The sequence below is a fragment of the Sceloporus undulatus genome, chromosome 6, assembly GCF_019175285.1.
Source record: "Sceloporus undulatus isolate JIND9_A2432 ecotype Alabama chromosome 6, SceUnd_v1.1, whole genome shotgun sequence".
Classification (NCBI taxonomy): domain Eukaryota; kingdom Metazoa; phylum Chordata; class Lepidosauria; order Squamata; family Phrynosomatidae; genus Sceloporus; species Sceloporus undulatus.
This window is the reverse complement of record NC_056527.1, coordinates 163,633,702-163,656,809: the sequence shown is the minus strand read 5'-3', so window position 1 is coordinate 163,656,809 and position 23,108 is coordinate 163,633,702. Positions and strand designations below refer to the sequence as shown.

At 40.8% G+C, this 23,108-nt stretch overlaps 1 protein-coding gene across 1 annotated transcript in view; it reads right to left on the bottom strand.

Annotated features, from left to right (window-relative positions):
• The window catches only part of NTRK3 (neurotrophic receptor tyrosine kinase 3), a 394,026-nt gene that overhangs the window by 64,947 nt on the left and 305,971 nt on the right, over nt 1-23,108 (bottom strand). The window contains 1 exon segment of the mRNA XM_042476552.1: nt 260-390. Within this exon segment, the coding sequence (XP_042332486.1) occupies nt 260-390 (131 nt within the window).

The window sequence follows — 23,108 nt, the reverse complement described above, 5'->3', positions numbered from 1 at the left end:
AAAAACCAGTCGTGTCAAGTTGGTGTCCTTTACTAAGGTATGACATGTACTGCTGAGGAACTGTGTTTGATAGTTGGGAAACTTTTCAAAACCAGCAGCACACCAAGCAAACCGAGAATCCGTGTCACTCCTTTACCCCACAACCATCCAAGGTATCACATCTTTCCATTTTAATTCTCTTCCCCAGGGGATAACATGACCAGGTACCGCTCCTGTTTGCGATTGGAAACGTTCGACTTGGGCATCTTTGGGGTTTTACCTTCACAGCCACTAGCATCTTGTCCTTGGTGGGGCTGAGGTTGTAGCACTCAGCTAGGAAGACCTTCCCGAAAGCACCTTCCCCAAGCTCTCTCTTCAGGATGATATCTCTTCTTTTAATATGTTGTACATCTGCAGGCAGCAAGGGGCAGGAGGGAAGGGAATCAGGAATTAATGTTAATGCAAAGCACAGCTAAAAAAACAATTTATCTCCTTCTCCCAATAAACACGCTGTCATTAATTTTTATTTCAAATGATGTCTCTCCCCCCCACCAACCCCATCTTCTTATTATATTGTTGATCTGAAAAGGAGGGAGTGCTCTGCTAAATACTTGTCAAGTGTTTCTTAACAGGAGTGGCATCCCACCTTGTTAAGATGCCCTATTGCCTTCCAGAGCTGTGCAATTTACAAAGCTACCTCTCCCCATGAAAGTGGCGAGGATATTGATTTCTCTCCATCGGATCAATTGTTTTCAAAGATACTGTCCCATTGGCCTAAATCCAGCATAATATTTGCAGAGGAAAACAGGGGCCTAGCAGAATCCCATTATTTTCTTGTACAACTGGCAACACGCTCCTTCTTGCAGGCATTCATGGACATGCTTCTCAAGGCATGCTCTCACTTGCCCAACCAGTTGCACAACTAGAATTTGCACTGGATTCCCTGTTATCCATAGTTTGGAAATGGGTGTCTGGGAGTGCACAGTTATTTCTGTTGGCAGAATGACACCATTGAATGGCAAATCTGGGAATGGCAAAATATTATTCAGACACATTCAGATTGCTGGGACTAGTGATGCAACTGGAGTTTGATAGTAGCAGCCTGGGATATGACTCTGTCCAAAAAGGAATACAGGGGGCCCTCCACATTTGCTGGGGTCAGGCACACAGAGCCCCCATAAAAGTGGAAAATAGAAAGCAACAACACTTTGTAAACCTTTAACAACAGCTTTTTAGGAATGTCTATGTCTTCCAACACAACTCTGTGGTCAAAATCTGGTGGACATTTTTCATAGAATCATGCTGGAGGATCTACAGATGCCTAACGCCCAGAAAAGTATTTTCTCTAGTAATCTCTAGGTCATCATGAAGCTTTTCAATATTCCTGACCATGGGGGTCACACCCAGTATTTTCATATATTTACTGAAATCAAGTTTCGTAACGTGTTGAATGTGTGTCTGTCATTGCAGCTCTAACATCATTGACTGCTCTCCTGAATTTTCAGTCACTTTCATCATTGACATCAACAGAAAATCCAATAAAGTATATACATGTATGTAAACATACACCCACACTCATACACACAATATAACAAAGCTGTGCATGCCTATTCAACTGCAACTCCCACTGTGTTCAATACAATGTGCAAATAAGCATGTATGTACAACTTCAACTCCACATATAGTACACTGAAAATGGCAATTCTATGCATGCCCACTCAGTTGTAAAGCTTACTGACTTCAAGATCCATGTGAAATTAGTATAGGACTTCAGACTTATTGTATGAGATCTGGCCTATCAGTCAGTGTGTTCTAGATAAATTTGCACGCAAAACAATAATTCTGATTTTTAGGAAGCCATAATTTCATTTTTATTGATGTATCAACCGGTTACAGCAAGCATCCTATTAGCAACACAGGAGTTCAGACTATGGTTGAGATCTTGCATTGGATACATAGCTACAGTGTTGTGTCTATGTTCTGTCTCCCAGTTGGATCCCACAAATTTCACCTTAAAATTCTGGGAGCCATATTGAGGTGATGGAGCTCTGTGGCATTGGTGAACACAGTGCTGAAGATGATGCATCCAGCCCCCTCTTGACAGCAAGCAGTAGTGTGATGAACAGAGATAGTGACCCTTGTGGGACCATCTCACAACTCCTTGTTTCCACCATGTTTTGCTGGTGGGAAGGGACTGGACACATTACCTTTCAATGCCTCACTCACCAGCATTGTTGAATTCTGTTGCTCAGTATGGTTAACTAGATCTTATGGTAGGTTTGGGGGCATTTGCAGCCATAACAATGGGATCATAAATAAAAATACCAAACAGTTAGGAGGTTCTCACCCCAAACAGAATGTCAACCTAGTATTTTATCTAGTGCACATTGTCTACAGTGACTGGTAATAGCCCTGTCCAATGATTCAGAAAGCCCTTTCCCAACCCTTCCTAGAAATGAGGGGACTGAACCTAAGGTCTTACATATAAAGCTGTGTGCAAATCCTGAGCCAAAGTGCTCCTCAATCATAGAAGGTATTTCCTGCAGGATGGAATGCCACTTTAGATAGTGCTAGGAATCAGGATACTATTTTAGAGGTAGTTAAATTAAACAACATGTAAACATTTTATTTAAAAAATGGTAATATGGAGGACATAAAAACTGCCAAACCCATGATGCAGTATAACTAGGAACGAAAGCTGGACATCTTGAAAAACCTGCATTATAAGCTAAATGTACTGTTCCGAATCAAGGCAAGCATGCTTAGTAAATTGTATAAATGAGGAGTTCTGTTTCCAAACTACTGCCTTAATTGCACTAATAATATTAATATTATAAACATACTTTTAAAATTGTACCCATTAAATATTCAATAAATATGTCAACAGAAGTTCTCTGAGGAAGCTGCTTTAGTCAGAAGGTCTATTATTTATGCAAACTGGCAGCATCACTCTTTGCAAACAAACAAAGATGGTTGGATAGTTTTGGTAGCATTTATACCAACCCATAATCTTCCAATTAGCAGGCTTAATTGTTTGAGATCCATTACAGTGTTTTCTGTTTCTAAACCTTTGACTGTTTTGGAAGTTGCGTCGGTGACCCACCCACTCAATTATGATGAGCACTTTTTGGTTGAATTGTTGTGAGAGAAAAAATATATGACAAGAATTAATGTCTCTATTTGAAGCATTTCTAAACATGCTGGTGTTTTTTCTCACTTTCTTCTTTCATTTTCAGTGCGCTGCATAAGGATATCCTGTCTCCTGAGCCACCAAGACAAATATAGTTCACTTGTTTTATATAATGGAGCACCTGGGAACAAATAAATGCTTGGATGGGATTTGGGAAGATGGGGGTTAGTGTGGAATGAACTGCAATCCCATACACACCTGAGTCCAGATCCCACTGAAACATAGTGGGAATTGGAAACATATCCCTGTTGGTCATAAAGCAAAGTACAATAACATCCAAAATCCACAAAACAGTAGTTCCTTTTTTGGTCCAACCAAAATGCATAAAATGCATGTCACAAGCTTTCAAAGCACCACTAGCTTCATCATCAGGGATACAGTAGGTGTTAAAAATAATACAGGAGGAAAAAATGACTATGGTAGTCACATCTGTGCATTTTGTCAAGTTGTTGTGTCGTTCTGAGTATGGAGGCATATCTGTGCAGGCCATCCATTCCTCCTTCTGGCCACGTGGCACTGGGAAACAAAATTCAGCTGGTCCTCCATATCCATGGATACTTTATCCATGAATTCAACCATCTATGGCTTAAAAATATTCCAAACACATATATAAATTCCAAGATGTATACCTTGATTTTGCCAAGTTATGTAGGAGACACCATTTTACTACAGCATTGTATTTAATGGGACTTGAGCACCCATTAATGCCAGGGTGGGATCCTGGTACCAAAACCCATCAGATACCAAAGGCTTACTGTATTTTAAAGTCCAAGAAATTTAAATTCCATTAGCAAAATAAAATGATACCACTTATGAGATCAAGAATGTCTTAGTCCTTTGTGGGACTATTAGGCAGAAAACACTGTTATTGTACTTTGTTATATGGCCAGCACTGGTACCTCTGGATGTGATTCTTGGATGTGAAAATACCACATTTTAGTCACACACACAAAGAGAGAGCCAATGGCTTGTACTATTTAAGCTTTCTATCTCGAACAAAAATAAAACTGCAGTTGGCAAGTTTTACCTAACAGCACCAACATTTTTTCCTTACTGCAAACCCCAGGATTCCCTAGGATAGAGTTACAGCACTTAAAGTGGCATCAAACTGCATCATCTCTACAGTGTAGATGCACCCCTCGGTTGCCGATTCAGATTGTAAGGAATATATCAACAGCAGCAGATCATTTGAAAATTTCACATGTGGACAGTCCTGCTTTAAACTTTGCAAGAGCGACCAAATAGCTGATTGCCTTCCTAAGTTAAATAAAAAAAGAACAAATGAAAATTCTGTGCAGAGAAGACTAACGCCTAAGATATGTTTCTGTACTCCTTTTCCTTGGTGTACACTTTTGTATTTTCATGTAATGTGCTTGTCTGAATGGGAGGACAGGGACAGAAATCAGAAATGTGGCCAGAAAGCCTGCAATCCAAACAATCTTACATGCTGTGTTATTTGAATGACTGGGATGAGGCCCCTTTGGCTCTTTAGATGTTTTTGGCGCATGATTTCCACCAGCCCACCCAGCATGGAGGATGGCAAGGGATGTATATAGGAGCTGAAGAACAAAACATCTGGAAGGTCAACATTTCCCCTACCCTGGTCCAGACTTTAGCTCCATTGTGAAACAGATCAGTTTGTTCTTCACTAGTGCCTGAAATACAAATGGCCTTCTTTTATGAAAGCTGTGCTTATATTAAAAGGAAGAGGAGGAAGTAGAACTTTGCCATCTGCAGGTCTCCTTAAATGATTTCTAGCTCTGAAATAAATTATTTAAAATAGCACCGTAACTTATAGAATATTGTGCAGGCTTCATAGAACCCAAAGGGGCACAATGGAGAAATAAATTGAATTTTCGTAAGAAACTTGCCATTCTGTTCCTGAGAAACTGTGCCGACCGAGAAGCAGCTGAGACTAATGCAAGCTTGTTGATAATGAAAATTCTGAATCGGTGAAGCCTGAGTACAGCCTGGTTGGAGGCATGGCACGAGTCCAGACCCACCATCTGGACGCACACTCTAGGCGGTGCCAACCAATGGATACAGGGAGAACGCAGCCTATATAAAAATTGCCCACAACCCCTGCCACAGGAACAGACTTAGCATACGCTCGCCACAGGTATTAAAATGCTGCTAAAATAAAAATTGCCTCTTATAAATGTCGTAAAAAATAAGGGCATTGTGTTTTGTGCGCTGCCCCTTCTTCAATGGCAGCCAGATGAGCTGAAGGTTCTCTTTTTCCCTTGTTCCTATTCTTCAAGATTTCACATACTGTATGTATAATTAACAAATGTCTAATTAACAATTTGTAAGCCGCTCTGATAGCCTTTTGGCCAAAGAGCAGGGTATAAATAAATAAATATTATTATTATTAAATATAATGTAGTCAGGCAACATCAGATTGTGGTAAAGATGATGATGATGATGATGATGATGATGATGATGATGATGATGATGATAATAATAATAATAATAATAATAAATTTCTATTCCGCCTTTTCCCGATGGGAATCAAGGCAGATTACAGCAGATATTTAAAACATAAGACAAAGTCACAACCAGGATTAAAAATTCCATTTCCCTACCCTCCCACCAATCATATATAACTGAACAAATAAGATGGCAAAAGTTGGGGTCCTTATGTACATAGTATGGCCCTATGAACATAATCCATGGGGGCCAGGGATCACAACCAAGGTGGCAAGTTTTTGCATTGCTGCAATAGCTTGTAGACGAACAATGGTGTCTTAATTTTTAATTTTTACTCTATTGATTTCATCTAGTTGTATTTGTACTATACTGTTTGCATTGGGTTTTTTTTTCCTATTGGGCACTGTATAATATTGTACTTTTTTATATTGTTTTATGCTGGGCATTGGCCGTAATAAATTTCATTTCATTGCTGGGGGCATAAGGTATTCAATCTACATAGCAATAGCAAATTCATAATCCAGTATCAGTCCTAACACACAATGTACAATATACGGCTTAGAGAATTCCAAAGTAAATAAGTCAGCAAGGAATGTGCTATAGCCAGCCTCATTCCTTGTGACTCATTACTTCCATTGCTTGAAGAAAGCAATTTCTTCTGGTCCATTTCATGGGACTTGAATTACTTTTGTCTCAAACTGAGAAGCGCTATTGTCAGTCAGTGAGGACAATAATAAACTACGCTGAACTACTGTTCAAGCCAATTGTCTGATTACCTCCAAGACAGAAAACTATGTTCTCTTCATCACTGTCCTTCTCCTCTTAAGTATCTCCACTCATATCTCAGCTATTGTTTTTTCCCGTCAAGGCTACTACTGTACAATTGTAGTGAATTTTATATTGGCTTCCTGGGGATTGCTAACCAACACCTTTCTGATTGTGAACCCATATCGTGTGATTCCAGCAAAGGGGGTGAGAAAATGAAGCATGGACCATCTTTCTCATTATCACAGTGATCAAGAATGGAGGCATCACAATCAACACTTAGCCACAGAAGACCGACAGATGTGCAAATTTTTCTTTCTGAAACTTGAATGCAATAAACTGGACAGTAGCGAAATGGACAGCAGCACAAATGACTTTCTCTAGCTAACAGCTCAGGATATTTGTCTTTCCTGAATTAAAATTGATTTCTATCAAGTTCACACAATGTATTTTCATTCCCAGAAAGGGTGGCCTGCTCAGTTAACTCTTGCTCTGTGACTCCTGTTTCCGGAACAACATTCAATTTGTTGAAAGAAAGACATCAGTAAATATATTTAGAATGAGAAAATAAAGTTTTCTTTCCATATTTTAAGCAAGTTCCCAGTACAGATCAATTTCCATTTTCCCTCTCTCATGACTGTAACATATTCTGTTAGTCTGTTCCCCTTCTCTCAAGCTTAAGCCAACAACTCTATACTTGCTGAAAAATGCAAAAGAGGAACAGCCATCCTCAATACTCTGTTTGGAATCTGTTTGTGTACAATCATCTATGAAAGCGGTTGGACATTTTTGTCCAAGGATGAATGGCAACATTGAGTTCAAGGTTGAGGAAGCAAAGTAGCACATGCGACACCATTGTGCTCGCAGTTGGACATGCAACACCATTGTGCACATAGTTGCACATGTGATTCACATATTGATGATGATGTGCATGCACTTTTGTTGAGTATTCACTTCTATATTCATAGGAGCAGTCTTGGGCATCTTGCGTTAAAAAACGACAACAGATGTTAGAAAAAAGCCTATTCAAAACTGAGCATCAGTCAGAGCAGACAGAGGTCTGGAAAATGACATAGGTTATCATTTGGCTTCCCAAATATAGGGATGTGGAGATGCCCCCACTGCATCCCCCTCCCCAATATTGCCCACCGAAATGCCCTTCAACTCTCTTTAAAGCGCATGAGATGGCAAATGATCCTCTCTATCCATCTGAGCCCTAGAACAGGCATTTGTTTTTCAACATGACATAACCCAAAAGTCAAACTCCATATTTCTTCCTCTGGGAGAAAGGCCTGCTTCAGACCTAAAGCATTGGGCAATTGGACAGAGGAAGAAAACATGCCCGTGTTTCCCCCTAAGTGGGCATATGGGAGAATGTCCTCTTCATGTTTCATTAGTATTTTAAATTTGGGGAAACATTGAAACATTTGATGCTTCCACCACAACCTCCAGTTTAAAATGATACAATCCAGGAAAGACTGCTGCTGATCACACAACTCAGCTTCAAGAGCTCTTTTCACCCCTTCTTCCAATGGTGTTTTTGTTAGTCTTTCCAAACTTTCCTCTTAGAATAGTTTCCTTTTTCTCATTCCTCCAACACCTGCTTTAATGTTCTCTTCTTTCATGTGCTTCCCTACAGCACATTGATCTCCCAAGTCGATGTGAGATTCTTCCTGGCAGGGGCGTCCTGTTTCATGCGCTTCTAAAGCCTTACTCACACCACCGTGGTTTATGAATAATGACAATGAGTGACTGCATCATGCAAAACAGAGAATAATTTATTCAAGAGGAGGGGATGCATGTTTGTTGTTTGGTTTCGTTTTTGTTGCTTTTTCTCCCCTCTCTCCCCAAGCTTTCTGTTCACAACTTGTCCACAAAAAGATACAGAAGTAGTCTTATTTATTCAATATTCAAAATTATTCACTAATCTCTTCTTTGGATAATTGTAATAATAAATCTAATGCGGATTGAGCACCCCGAAACTATTAACATCAAATGTAAAATTCACAAATCCGTGAGGCATGTTGTGTAATTAAGATACATAACTAACCGGCACTGAATGCATTGCAGAACTGTACAGATGACTGAAAGTTATTAGCAATTCAGACGCTGGCAGCCCAGTTGTTCTAATGAGTGACATGAAATACTTTGGCTGACAAAAGCAGTTGGATCACACAGGCTTGAACAGAAATCCATGCAGCTAATGTGCAGACTAAACATTCTCTTTTGATGAGTTTTTAAATCCAACAAGTCAGATAGAAAAGCTCAGGATTTGAAAGGGTGCAATCCCCAGCCCAGTTTCTCTTACTTGAGCCAAATGAAAGATCCAGGGTTCAAATCGGAACCCAATTCAGTTCATAATATTTGTACTTCCTACAATATTTTGAAATTGTGGTAGTGGTGTATTTATGTTTGTGTTCAGTGTCACACAGGAAATGTGTCACAGGGCAGAAGGAGCACTGCAAATGCGGCTGTCTTGATGTCAGTGCTTCTTAGGCTGCACAACTCCATTTCAGAGGTAATGCAGATTGACATGGCTTTAACTGCCATGGCTCAGTGCTAAAGAATCCTGGGATTTGTAGGTCTGTGATATATTTAGCCTTCTCTGTCAGTGAACTCTGGTGGCACAGCAAACTATAAATCCCAGGATTCCACAGCATTAACCATAGCAGTTAAAGTGGTATCAAACTGCATTATTTTTGCACTGCAGATGGAGTCTTAGTGTACTTAGTTCTTTTGTCAGCTGCCATTTTCAATTATGGCCATGTATGTTTTTCTCCATGATGCAAAGAATTCACATACACCTGGGGCATTGTGGAGGATCTAAAATGGTCACCAGCCACCTTAGGTTAAAAGCTCTATGGTTGCTACTACTTCCATTTTGGTGCTCTCTTATTCATCTCAGCAGCTTACGTCCTTGTTAGTCCCAAATATAATAGACCTATTGAATCAATTGAGTTTATCTAGGTGCTGACTCATTCAAGAATCCATTCGGTGGATCTACTCTAGCTAGCATTCTAGCCAGTACTGTCTCTATCAGGGTGGGCCACTGCACCAATGTTGGAGGGCAATTTTTCATCCCTACATTCTCCAGTCAATCTGCCAGGATGTCTCAAGCAACTGGTTTCATTCTCGGGCTGTAAAACAGCCATTTTTTACTTCTTTTTGGATTTTGTCCTATGTCTCTTGGCAGCAAGTGTTCAGAGAGAATTATTTGTAAATGAAATAGTGATGGATATGTTAATCCAGTCAAAGTCATGCACAGGTGATCCAGGAACATGAAGAGATGCACAAGAGCAAGGTTTCATATTGAAGTCATTGCGCAAAGCCCATAGTCCAGATAACCAAAGCCAAAAAGGTATAAGACAAGGATCATTAAACAAAGCCTGTCCAGAGGTCTGGATCTCCAGAAATATACAAACACAGAGAGCACTGGCAGTTGAAGAGAGTGAACTGCTGGGAGATTTATAGGTGGCTGCCTTTGGATGCCAGGTGCCTGATGAGATATTTAACAGCGGTTGATTCCTACAAAGTGTGTCCTTTCTTTGCTGGGCTTCAAGAGTCAGAGATCAAGCCCTGCTGTTGGGAGAGCCCCTCAAATTCAGGCAGGCATTGTAGAATCTCCACATTCAGATCAAGTTTCCAGAAGTGAAAATGTGGATTTGATGTCACTGTGTCTGCTTATGCACTTTGCACATTTATACACATTGCACATTATGGACTGATGTGCACTGCTGCAGGTGCATATTTTGCATCTTGGTTCAATTGCACAATTATTATTTAACACAAAGGGTTGTATAGTACAATTAGACTGGAATCCTGTTGGTGAATCCCACCTAGAGCAGGACCATTCAATAAATTATTAAATGGTGAGTCAGCATAAAGGTAAATCTACTTAATTCAATGGTTCTCTTCCTATTAGGATTAACAAGAGAATTTTGGCCTGTGTAGATTTACACTACGGAACTCCAGAGCATGATCCGAGCCACAGTCTTCCTGGCTTTGCTCTTTAATAGTCTTCCACATTCGAGGAGTTGATTGATTATTCAGTGAGGAGCATGAGAGTAGCTGCTCACAGCTTTCATAGGAAGACCACTGTTTTCTGTGTTATTACCCTCTCTGCACAGCCATCCTTCATCTGCTTCATGAGTTTTGTTACCCTCTCTGGGTGGGTTGGAAAGCAGAGAAATATTAAAATTTGAGCTGGGCTTGAGGGAAGGAAATTGCATATGGCCATATATTCGGATTGTAAACACATCTGCCAGAAAGTCACCTATCAGAAACAGACTCGCTTAGATTGCATTTCCATGGAATGCTGCCATAGAAAATCATGAAGGTTTAAAATCTTTGGATCTATCACTCCAGAAGTTCATACGTGGCCAAAAAATATATTTGCTAAGAACGCTGGAGCTAAAGTGTTTTGGCACCATGGGAAATGCAAAACAAGTCAGATTTCAAGGCAGACAAAAGCAAACTCTATTAGGCTTTGGCACCCACCAAGCAAGAGAAGAACTTTGTAAACGCCACCATTTCCAATGGGCTTAACCTCCTCATAGGAATCAAGAAGACTTAGAAGCGCTTAACTTTCCCTGGGTGGTACCCATTAATCCCCATGCTCTCCTCAATTGCAAAAGCAGCACTGTAGAGCCTTGTAAATACAGCTGACGTGAAACACAATCTTTTCTACAACCTTGTTGGACAGGATCCCAACCATTCTGGCAAAGGAAGGGGCTGGCAGTGGAGTGAAGGGAAGAAAGGAATAAAAAAGATGGGGAGAAAAGAGACAAGGGAAAACTTTTTGGTGAGTGTATTTGATCTTTTCCTGCTAGCCAGCCCCTTCTTCTGCTCCAGTCCAAAAACCATGCTGCCAAGGGACTTCAGCTGCAACATTAATTCACTACTACACATTTAATTGCATATTATTTGGAAGTAACTTTCTTTGAATGGAGAAAAGGAATATTTGGAGAGTGACAGCTTTTTCCAAGGTTTGTGTGCCTGGCAAAAGCAGTGGTGGTGGTGGTTACAGGGAGGGAGGAACAGAATCAAACTGGAGCCAAAGGAGGTTGTTTTATATCATCTGCAATTGCCATTCTGTTCACTCTCCCCAGAAAGGAAAATATACATAGTGGAGATACAGTTGCACTTTGCAGGAAATTCTGTACACCCCAGACTTCATTCCCCTCAACTCCACAGTTACTTTTAAGTCTCCCAGCTCCTAAATCCTATCTCGCATTCCCTTCCCCTATCCATTTCTGGTTGGAAACAACTATATTAGACAAATTCCATTTGCAATCTTTTCCTTTTTGCATTGAAAAGAGACTGGAGTGGAACAGTGAAATGGGTCAGGGTCCCTTTCCCTGCTAAGCCCTGTGCGATTGTCAGATTTCAGACTTCGTTACTTTAGCAATGTAGTAATCAGACACTTTGTGACATCCCACTCTCTAAGATGGATAATCCTGATAAAGGTCAGAGCTGAAAGCTTGGAGAGCTTTCAGGCCGTAGGCTCAAAGCTCTTAAAGGCTGGCCCTCTTCCTTAGGAAAGAAAAATACATTTCAGTACCCTCACCTACAAGTGGTTTTCTCAGGTTGTGCACATTTGCAGAATTCATTCTGGGATAGTGCAGACTTGATGCCAGATAGTTCTTGTTAGTTACCCTAGATTCATGATGACACCATGAATGAAACATCTCCAAGACCCACTGCCCTCAATGCTCTGCTCAGGTCCTGCAGGCTCAGACCCAAGACTCCTTTGTTTGAGTCCATCCATTTGCCATGCAGTCTTTTTTATCTACTGCCCTCTACTTTCCTAGCATTAATGCCCTTTCTAATGACTCTTGTCTTCTCATGATATAGCCTAAGTACAACAGCCCCAATTTCATTATCTTGACTTCCAGAGATAGTTCAGGCTTGATCTGTCCAAGGACCCATTTGCTTGTTTTCTTGGCTGTCCACAGTAACCACAGCATTCTTTTCCAAGACCACATCTCAAATGAATTGAGTTTCTTTTTGTCTGCTTTCTTCATTGTCCTACTCTCACACTGTGTACATGGTGAAGGGGGAAATGATAACTTAACAGACTAGTTCAGAGTTATACGGTATCTTTAAACTTTAGGATCTTGTCTGCTTCTTTCAAAGCAAGAAAAAGCATCCTTGAAGGATGGTCATCCCACCTCTGTTTAAAGACCTCTGAAGAAAGTCCACCACTCTCTGAGTCAATCTTTCTCACTTGTCAACCACTCTTGCAGTCAAGATGTTATTCCTAATGTCAACTGCCTCCTTCTCCTTCTTAGTTTTTTTTATTTTTCTCTTTCCCTTTCTCTCCTCCTCTTTTGAATTCTGAATCCTTTATTTATTTTTTCTACTCTGCAGCAGCAGAAAACAAGCTCCATCTTGTGTATGTCATCCCTTCACATATTTAAGGTTAGCTATCCTTACACCTTTCAATCTTCTCTTTTCCAAGTTAAACAGCTTTCTAAGCCATTCACATAGTTTCCAGATGCTTTTAGATGGTCCTTTTAAAATGTTATCAAGACGGGTGGTGCTGATCCTATGTTTGGGCATTGCATGTGTACATTTGTTATTATGTGTCTTCAAGACATTTCTGACTTATGGTGACCCTAAGGATAACCTGTCATGGGGTTTTTTTTTGGCAAGATTTCTCCAGAGGCCATTATCTGCATGGTGATGGCCTATGACTTTAAACGTTAAAATTGTGTGCTTCTCAGAGCTTCATCTCTACCGCTGAGATACTGCTGCTCACGAAAGAAACTGCAGGGATAAGAAGATGCTTTATTTGTCCATCCAGCACAATCTAAAGCACTAAGGAAAATGGAAAGGAACAAAGGAAGATGCTTTTTATCAGATTAGACAATTTGTCTGCGTGGCTCAGCATTTCCTACTGTGACTGGCAGCAGGTCTTAGGGAGCGATCTTTCCATCACATGTTGTCTGATCCCTTTTAACCTGAGATGCTACAGCTAAAACCTGCATTATTCTGAAAGTAAAGCATACGCCTGACCACTGAAATGCAGCTCCTCTCTTTAAGAATTCTGTGCCTGTAACCATATTCTGCAGGTTTTATCGTCTATAAAATTGTAGCATACAGAGAAACTTATAAGCTAGTGCCAGGAACAGAGCTTGGGATAGTTATTCTGAAAGGACCATGGGGCTATGGAGACTGCCCCAAAGGGCTGGTGTTCAAAAGCAGTGTAGAACATTGTAGAACAAGGTCACTTAGAACAGTTGAGATTGAAATGTTTATTTCTGAGTAACCATGAACTAACCTTAATGGATAGGCGAAGACAGATAAGCATTGGAGGAAAACTGGAGTGATTTCAAGATGCTAGTGCAAAGAGTAAGAATTAAATCTGTAGCGTGGCCTATTTTGTTATGTTAGGTTCAGAAATTTTCAAACACACAAATAGGTCAGACAGGAAAGAAATAGATTTGTCAACCAGTTCTTGATCCAGAAATAGTTCTTAACTGTACATGGAGATATTTTTTCATAGATATATATTTTTACCATAAAGCCACATTCACAACCTCATTGGGGACCATTTACAAGTGACAGAAGATACCAGCAGAATGGAGCTCCTTCTCCTCGTGCTTCTAGTCCCTGGTAAAGTAGGATAGGAGAGGTGGAACTACAATTGTTGTAATATTGCCATAATTGTGACTAAGTAGCAATTGTGAATACAGAATAGTTATGGATGAGTAAATCTAGGTAACTGTTCCATATTCATGGTCATGACCTAGTCATGACTGAAAGGTCATGACTAATACTTCATCCACCTTGTCATCTGCTGTTTTTATGGGTGCACACATTAAATATCCTGAGGAGGCAGAGCAATCTAAAAGTAGCACAGGAGGGAGAACTGAAACCAGATGAACTGCCAAATCAAAAGCCTGCCAGTCTTATATTCACAGATTGGGATAGGGAAATATACAGATTCTACAGCCAACCAGGGCATAATTCTTGTCTGGGTTCATTTTCAGACATTAAACGCAGGAGAAAAAACCCTCCCTGGCTCAAGATAGCAAGATTTTGCATTTTGGGGACTAATGGGTTTAGTTTGCTTGCTTTGCAGAAGAAACTGGAGACATGTCACAAGATGCCAAAAGGGTGGTGGTTTTGTTAATTTTGTAAAAGCCCAACATGCTTTAGCCTGTGCCTGGTCTTAAGGCCTTCTTCAGAAGCTATCCAAAAATCTACCTTCAAAAATTTGTTGAATCAGGACACCTCAAAACATTTACTGGACAGATGAAAACATGTGATGAAGGCTGAAAAAATCCACCTTCAGCCTCCATCCATGTGCTTTTGTGAACCTGAAGGGCATTGGACATTTTTAATAATAAAACAAACATCCTTTGAGCATCCTGAGATCTGTCTCCAGTGTCTTCTGTGGATTTTATTGATTGATTCCCAGTTTCTGCTCTTTCCCCCTTTAAAACAAAATACATTTCTGCAAAATGTGCAAAATGGAGAAAACAGACTAACTTTTACTTGGTTGCATGGGTGGTCACTTGTGTCTATGATCAGCTTCTCATTTTGTGCTCGCTGGCATTATGTGCAAATGCTAACACTAGTTTTGTCCAAAGCGATGCTGGGCAAAGTGTGGAACCCATGATCCCAAAAGTACTTGGTGTCTTGATATGATGTGGACATGATATCTCACATGGAGATGGAGAACCCTTGCAAAGCTGTTTCACACTGCCAGGACAGCTTTTCTAACACAAATCTCATGGCAACATCATAAGGATGTTATGACAGCCAGTTTGGCAAAGCGGTCAGAGCATCTACAACCCTGGAGACCAGAGGAAGAAACACTGTCAAATATGTAGTCTATTGGTCAAAAGGGTACACCGACTAATAATGATCTACAGTACAATAAAGAAGGAAAATTAAACATGGCTGCCTGAAAATTGCAATCAAAGCTCTTTATTGCCTAAACGGCAATAAAACCCAAGCTGTTTTTGAAAGGGGGGGGGGGGACAGGAGGGAAATATGTAAGTGCATTGGCCAATTAAATTTTCAAAAAATTGTTTTATTTTTAGAACTCACTCCTCGGAGTCCTGGTTTCTGTCAGATATCAATGTGCCAAAAATACCATGAGAAAAAGCTGATCTTTTGCACCGTTTGGCCAGGCTGAGAGCAGGAAGTGGTGTCAAATGTTTCACAAGAGTCCACTCTCCTGTCCAAATTCAGTTCCTGGGAGGTTTGCTATGACTGCTAATGGTAAGCTTGAGTCCTCTGAGTTCCTTCCCATGCCATTAAAACAACTTTTATCATCTCACCCATTTTCTTTACCCTTCCCTTGCAACCGAGTTTGGCCACCATCATGTAACCCAGATCAGGGAATGAGAAAACTCTGGGAGACAAGCCACACAGTGTTCAAGCGAGAGGTGCTGAATGACACTTCTCAGCTTGCGTTCTGTTTTTGTTGCAATATTTCTGTCTAATTTAGCTAATTTCCATGTTCCGCTTCCCTTCCCTGAAAGGCTGCACCATCTTATTTCAATCCCCAAACACCCTTTTTGCCTTGTTTATAGCTGGAATGCTGTTCTCTCCCATGGCTTGACAAGGTGTTATTTTAGAGTTGCGATTTTCTAATGCCCCAACTGGGCTTTCTACTCCTCTCTCCCCATCTCAGGTTTACTCAGCTTTCTCCCCATCGGTGTCATCCACATACCCTTTTGCCTTTCATCTTCCCCAATATTCTGACAGAAGGAAACCCCCAAAGGTTGAGCGAATGTGAGAAAACTCCTGCAGCCCCTTCAACACTGGGGTCTAATATTACCATGGTTTGGCTGCTTCGGTGACAGCTATTAGGCTGGAAATTGCAGCAGGAAAGATAGAAAGAGGGAAAGAAATTATGAAGGAATGAGCTGATCAGATGAGGATAGCAGCTGCTCCCCATAAATTAGCAGGGACTGTTGCTTGTCCCTGAAGGAACTTCACTACTTGCATAGATTAGAATGAGAGGCTTCTGATTTTCAAGACCTTCCACAAACATTTTGCTGTCTGAGGCAATGGATAAGATGGCGTATCCCTTCTATTCCAAGTCAACTCAACTAGAAGTTGAATATTTCTTCTGCTCTGGCCATGGAACATTTCTCCACCAGACACAAAGACACCAGTTGAGGTTAGAAGTGACAAAAATTGATGCACTGAACATATAGCTTTGTCCCCTGAACACTTTGTTGCTGCCTCCAAATATCTGCTGCCTGACTTAGGTCTAATTTACATTGCACAAATATTGCAGTTTGATTGTGTCCACTATTCTTCTCTCTCTTCCTAGGGTTCTTTATCAGGGAGGAATGATGAAGTAGCAACCTGTGTTCTTCAACTTCCCACCTAGAGCCTCATAGCCTCTTGCATTATTTTGAAGGAAATATCATATGTTCTCACATGAATAAAGAAGAAAGTGTAATGATTGGTGGGCTTGGTAAGAGTTAGTCTTACCAAGTGATATCATGAATCTTTGCCCCAGAAAGACAACACATTACTTGAGACATCTGCCAGGTCCACACACTGTCTCTGTTCCTCTCAGCAAGGAATCATCTACCACCACTATACATCTCTGCTTCCCCTGGGAACAGGGAGAAGTCTTCAATCCACAGAAGCCTTCAAGAGCACCTTCATGATCTCGAAGTGTTGAGGCAGTTGTTGTCCTTCTTCCTTTATCTCACTAATGAAAGAGACAGTTTGGCATCAATTGCAGAGCAGTTTTGCTTCTGTGTGCCGCCTTCTTCCAAGTATCTGCTTCCTGTGTTTGGGAATTGTTCTCCTCTCTAGAAGCATCTCTTGTGTCTTGTCTTCTAGAAGTGTCTGCTCTGCTTGTTTTTATGCTTCATCTTCCCTGATAAGTTGGCATGTAGACACAGGAGTCTCAAGCTGCTGCACTTTTGATTCCAGCAAAATAAGTTGCTTGGACTTACTGAAGGCATAGTTTGCTGCGGCACCAGAACTTTCTGACAGAGAAAGCTAAATATCTAACAAAACTACAAATCTAAGAATTCCATGGCAGTTAAAATGGTGTTAAACTGCATTGATTCTGCAGTGTAGATGCACACCCAATGCTTGCTAGCTCTGCCTCTGACCTAGAGAGAGAGAGAGACTCAGCCTTGGCCCCTCAAGCCGAGTGCACACAGCCCCAGACATACAAACACACACACACACACACACACACACACACACACACACATCTCCAAACAGCACAGCCAAAAAATCAATTCTGATCGTCAAAAAAACCCCAAACATGTCCTCTCTTTCTGTGTCAACAAAGACTAAGCTCCATAGGCATATAAGTGTGCAAACTGCATTGCAAACTTCAGTACAGTACAGATTTCAAGTTCTGGTTTGGGTTTAGGTTCAGGGAACGTACAGTTGCTGAATTTACTGTGAACAACATTCTCACCCGTTCCTGTCCTTTCCCAGAGTCTATTCTTAGTCTATCCTTCAAAAAATTGTAATCAGTTATCTCCAGAGATTAGAATTTGGGATGAATTTGGTGTCAAGTTACTTGCTATTTTTCACACAGACAAAAGCCTTAATAGAGATTGTGAACAACGGTGGGCCTTTAAGGGACTCCGGAGACCTCATGCTTCTGACCTCCTCCCATCTATCAAATTTTCGGTCAATGCTCCATTGTCATCAGCATCCCACACTCACGATTTCTCTCCAATCCCCCTCCGTTCTTTTCCCCTCAAAATCCGGCTGTGGAATTCTTTTTCCTGTCCATTAATTTCTAATGTGAAGAGTTGTCAAATGCTTGCTGACAATCTAAATAAAGACTCCATGCTCGTAAGGAGAATATATGGGCTGCAGCAGTTGGCTCCTTTGAGGGAAGAAACACGCATTCCCAAAGTCTCAATCCGGTTAGGTCTTCCTACAAGTTTGCTTTTGCAGGTGTGTCATCCTGAGTTCCTTTCAGATGATGATCCAAAACAGATGTCAAACTTGTTGACTTTAGGGAGGCTCCAAGACTTATCGGCTCAGTCCAGAAAAGAAACAGATGGGGTGGCAAACCTGGTTCTGGGTTGCATCTTTGCAGACTCCAGTGAAAGGGAGTGGGGTCTTTTGGTTGGATTCTTCCATGTGAAAATAAATTCCCTTCAAGCAGAAAGCTGAAGGAGCAAAGAGATGACTAGGGCAGAGTTCTCCTCCATGATATACAAGATAAACATTATATCATTAGAAGTTGGTAGCTTCCATATCAGTAGAACAAAAATGTTGGGTTTTACTCCAACCAGGATTTTAATCTATTGAATACTATCGCAAAATTAGTTTTGTACCTTACTTGATAATTTGGACTAACCTCTGGATTGGATCCAATGCTTCACTACCATTGAAGACATTTGCCATCAGTGCTCACAGTCATATTTAATGGTGTGTGTGTTTAGATTTCCAATGCTACAATATCATACTCATTTGTCCAGGAATATGTCAAAAGTGGGGCTCATTTCCGATTAGATATGCATATGAAAAGTTTTATTAATCTATCCACTGTTTAGAGCAAAAGGACCCTAGTTTGCTAATCTGGAAGTCATTCATAGAGTTCTGATATTTTTTTCTCAGTGTATTCTGATTACTTCTCTTATGGTGTGGAACCAAGGTATGATTGTAATATATAAATATATATATGCAGCTTTTTTTAAGTGTTGAAAATATGCATAGTACAGTACTGTATTTTGGATGGGAAGTTTGCCACCGGTTAGTCCATCTATGGCTTTTCCATCCTTCTGTGTGGTGCTTGAATTGCTTGGGCTGAGGCTAGTTTTCTCAGAATACCTTTTTAAAAAAGAAAATATGTACATTTTTCCTCCATGCACATCCCACTCCTAGAATAAGAAAACCACTTTGAATAATTTCCTCTGAAAATCTTCCATAATGTTCTGTGTGTCCAGGGCAAACACTATTACTCCCTATAATACCTTTGAACAATGTAATGTGCAAGACATTGTCAAAGCTCCAAAATGAGAGCAAGGCTGGTAACACAGGAAGGAAGGAGAAGGAGAAGGAGAAGGAGAAGGAGAAGGGGAAGGGGAAGGGGAAGGAAAGGAAGGAAACGGTGGAGGGAGGACATTTGTTCTATAGTAACGGCTAATGGTGAATACTAATCCTGAAAAACTGTTGGAAAAAAATACCTCCCTTTACACACTACAACTGCAATGGCAGTCCCAATTATTCCTCTGTCATTTTACTTTTTCAACTGCTTTAAAAATGTCAGAATTTCTCTCTCCTCCTCCCATTCGCTCTCTTTGTCCTCAGCTTACTTCAACTGCTGAAAACCAAGATCAAAGTGCAAAGGTAGTTTGCATTCAATTGAGTAGGGAGTGAGAGGGATAGGAGAGAAGGGGATACAATGTTGACCTTATCAGTTGGATCAGGCAAAAGCAACCTGTTGAAGATACAGTATATCTACTGTATATACTCATGTATAAGTGTAGAAATTTTAGTCAAAAAATAGACCCAAAAAACCTGAGTCGAGTTATCCACGAGTGAATGTACGCACTATCCTTGAACTCTTATTTAAAAACAAACCATTCCTTGGTGAAAATCAAGAGTGTAATATGTTCTGGAAGCACTGACCTCCCATTGCTCTTTCATCCATCCAGCCTTTAGGATAAGCACAAACTGTTATGCCAGCTGGAGTTTTGTAAGTTCTTTGGCATCCTTTTTTCATCCCATAGTTCCTTTGTTACATGTCTCTAGATTTTACTGTTGACTTATCCACGTGTCATATAAAAATCCATAATTTTGGCCCTAAAACCTGCCCTCGATTTATACTTCCATACGACGTTGCACTTATCCAGACATTGTCCCATCTGGAAAACATGAGTGACAGTGATCACGCAAAAGCCTTTCAAATGATGTTGTGCTGATCCTGTCATTGTGCCGTCATTGAAGTGCCATTGCCCGGGCATTTTGCATTAATGAGAGTTCACGTTAATGCAATGCCGCTTTAATGACAGGATAATGACAGGTTCAGTGCTATGATATGAAAGGCTTTTGCACAGTCCCTCCCCCAACAGGTGGTATAAGGACAGGAAAGCGATCCTGACCTTGCCCCATCCAAGTTTGATAATCTTCTATAATTAGAAACATTTCTTCTTGCATGGCCTTTATGTTTGGCACTCCTGCGTTGTGTGTGTTTATGGACATTATGAACAGCATCCTAAGCAAACAAGGTGTACTCCTGAATATCAAATCACCATGTGTCATTGTTTCCAAGAAGCACAGTGTTATGTGATAACCAGATTTCTGTTTTGCTTTATTGGGAAGAATATGTGCATATATAAACATGCATAATCACTTCTGCGTTAATCCCAGTCTCCAGGATGCAGTGCTGCCCCATTAGGGAAGAAAATCCAACCCTATTTCAATAGCACACACACAAGTAAGCAGAAAGTAAGCAGTTTGAAATGTTGACAGGAAAGGCATTTTAACCTCTGTCTAAAATTCACCTCCATAGGTGAAACTGCAAACGCCCTCAACTGCACACGCCTATTTAATTGGAGAGTTAAGAGGTTAAAAGCATTGACACACGCAAATAAGGGCAGATTCCATAAGCTGGAAAATCCTTGAGTACATTGTAATTAGCCTGGCTTGTTAACTCTCTTAATAATAGATAGCATGTGACACTATTAGTCTATGTACACGCAAAGGCCATCTTGTTTTCTGTTGTTTTCCTTCTTTCAACACTGGCAAACAAAGCTTAGAGCCAGGTTAATCTCTCATAGTCCATAGTAATTAAAAGGAATTTGCATATTTTGGTCAATTCTTCCATTTTTAAAAAAGCAAAGAATTTAGGGCTTCATCCAGAATGTCCTAACCTTCTTTCTATGATACACTAGCGCTTGTAATCCAAATAGGCCACTATGCTAGTAATATAAATCCTGACTTTGGTAACTGTTGTATAGCACATGGGACAAGAGAGCCAGTGCAGTGATGTGTTTTGAGCATTGGACAATGACTCTGGGGAGAAGGGTTCAAATCCCCGATGGACCATGAAAACCCACTGGGCGACCTTGGCCAAGTCACATGCTGTCAGCCATAGATGATGGCCATAGATGATGGCCAAACCCCCTCTGAAGAAACATGACAAGAAAACCCTGATAGGTTTGCCTTAGGGTTGCCATAAGTCAGAAATGACTTGAAGGCACACCACACACACATAAGACAAGACAAATATGCTTCTCCTCACCACAAGATGGCAAGCTTGGGAGTTTTGTTGGGTCTTTTTCGTCAGCCTTGGTGTCCATTACATAATTCCACTTTAACTGACATGGTAACATCCCACAAAATCCTGAGATTGTCAGTTTTGGGAGAGGCATTTAGAATTCTTACCCAGAGAGCTCCAGTGCCTTTGCAAATTACACACCCCAGGAGTCCATTGGCAATTGCAATGGCAGTTTAAACAGAACACAACATTCTATTTGTGTAGTGTGAATGGGGCTTTGGAGAGATTTGACACATTCTCAGGGCTATTTCCCCCCCTGTATGTCTCTAAAATGCCAAGAGAGAGAGAGTGAGAGAGAGAGAGAGAAAAGAAAAGCATGACAACTATTCCCATATTGAGTAAACCACTAAAAGCAGCAGGAATTGAAGGGCTGATTGTGTTTTTGTGATCTACCAACTTGTCCTTTTGTGCGGTCTTTGTGTTTGGACGAGTAAAGGTGACACTAGCTTGGAGAAAATAGTTTTGTTGGTTGCTTGATTGGTTGGTTGGTTGGTTTGCAAATTGTGGAAAACACAAAGGGAGGGAGGCAGGGACACACTGAATCTTGATCCCACAATGAAGGATCTCTTCAGGAGGGCGATGACTCCTCTACAGACTGTCTCACCATACCAAGGCAGTGGCATGGTTTTCTTTCACACCCGTCTCCTCTCTCACACCCGCATATATACATGTAACCTTGTCCATCACATTCTTTCACCCTTTCAAAGGCTGCTACACTTAAGTTTACCCCTTTACCCCTAAGTGAAGCATAAACGTTTTGAAAGGGCATGGGCCAAATGCCAGGAAAGCAAGCTGTGGGCACAGGAGAGCATCAAATTAGCTCCTGCATGCAAAAAAAACCTCCTACACTTATTTCTAGTAGAGGATGGTACATCAGTTCACAGCATCTTTGCGAAAGGAAGAGAAGAATAGCAAAAAGAAAAGGTGAAGGGTGCATGCGTGTGAATATGGGTATCAGACTTGGCAGAGGGAACACAACTCTACCAGCTTAAAAATCTAACACCATTAATAATGAAATCTTCCTCTCCTCAGACCCTCAGCCTTCTCCACACTTCTGACGTCTGGTTTCATCTTTTTGCTAATAAATGATTCATGGGTTTCCTTTTTTATTTTTAAAAACCTCACTCTCTCCTTTCTAAAAGATCACTAGCCATGTCAGAAGAAGGATGGGAGGCAGGCCCCCCAGAGTGTCTTTCATTGCCCAGCTTCTTCTTGAGCCAAGGCTAGATTCTTCCGTGGGGAATGAAACCATATACACACACCCCTCTAACATTTATTTTCTGACATTTCAGACTATTTGTCAGGCAGAGCTGCCTTTCTGAGATCAAAGATGGAAAAGCTTGCTGTTCAGCATTACATCTCTCTGTCTATATGTGGCAAAGGAAATCAGCTGTGTCCATCTTCACAGCTCCCTTATTTCCATAATAGCCACAAAGGCAAAATTACCTTTTTTTAATGCCAAGCCCTGGAACATCTCTCTGCTTCCACTGTACAAGTATGTAT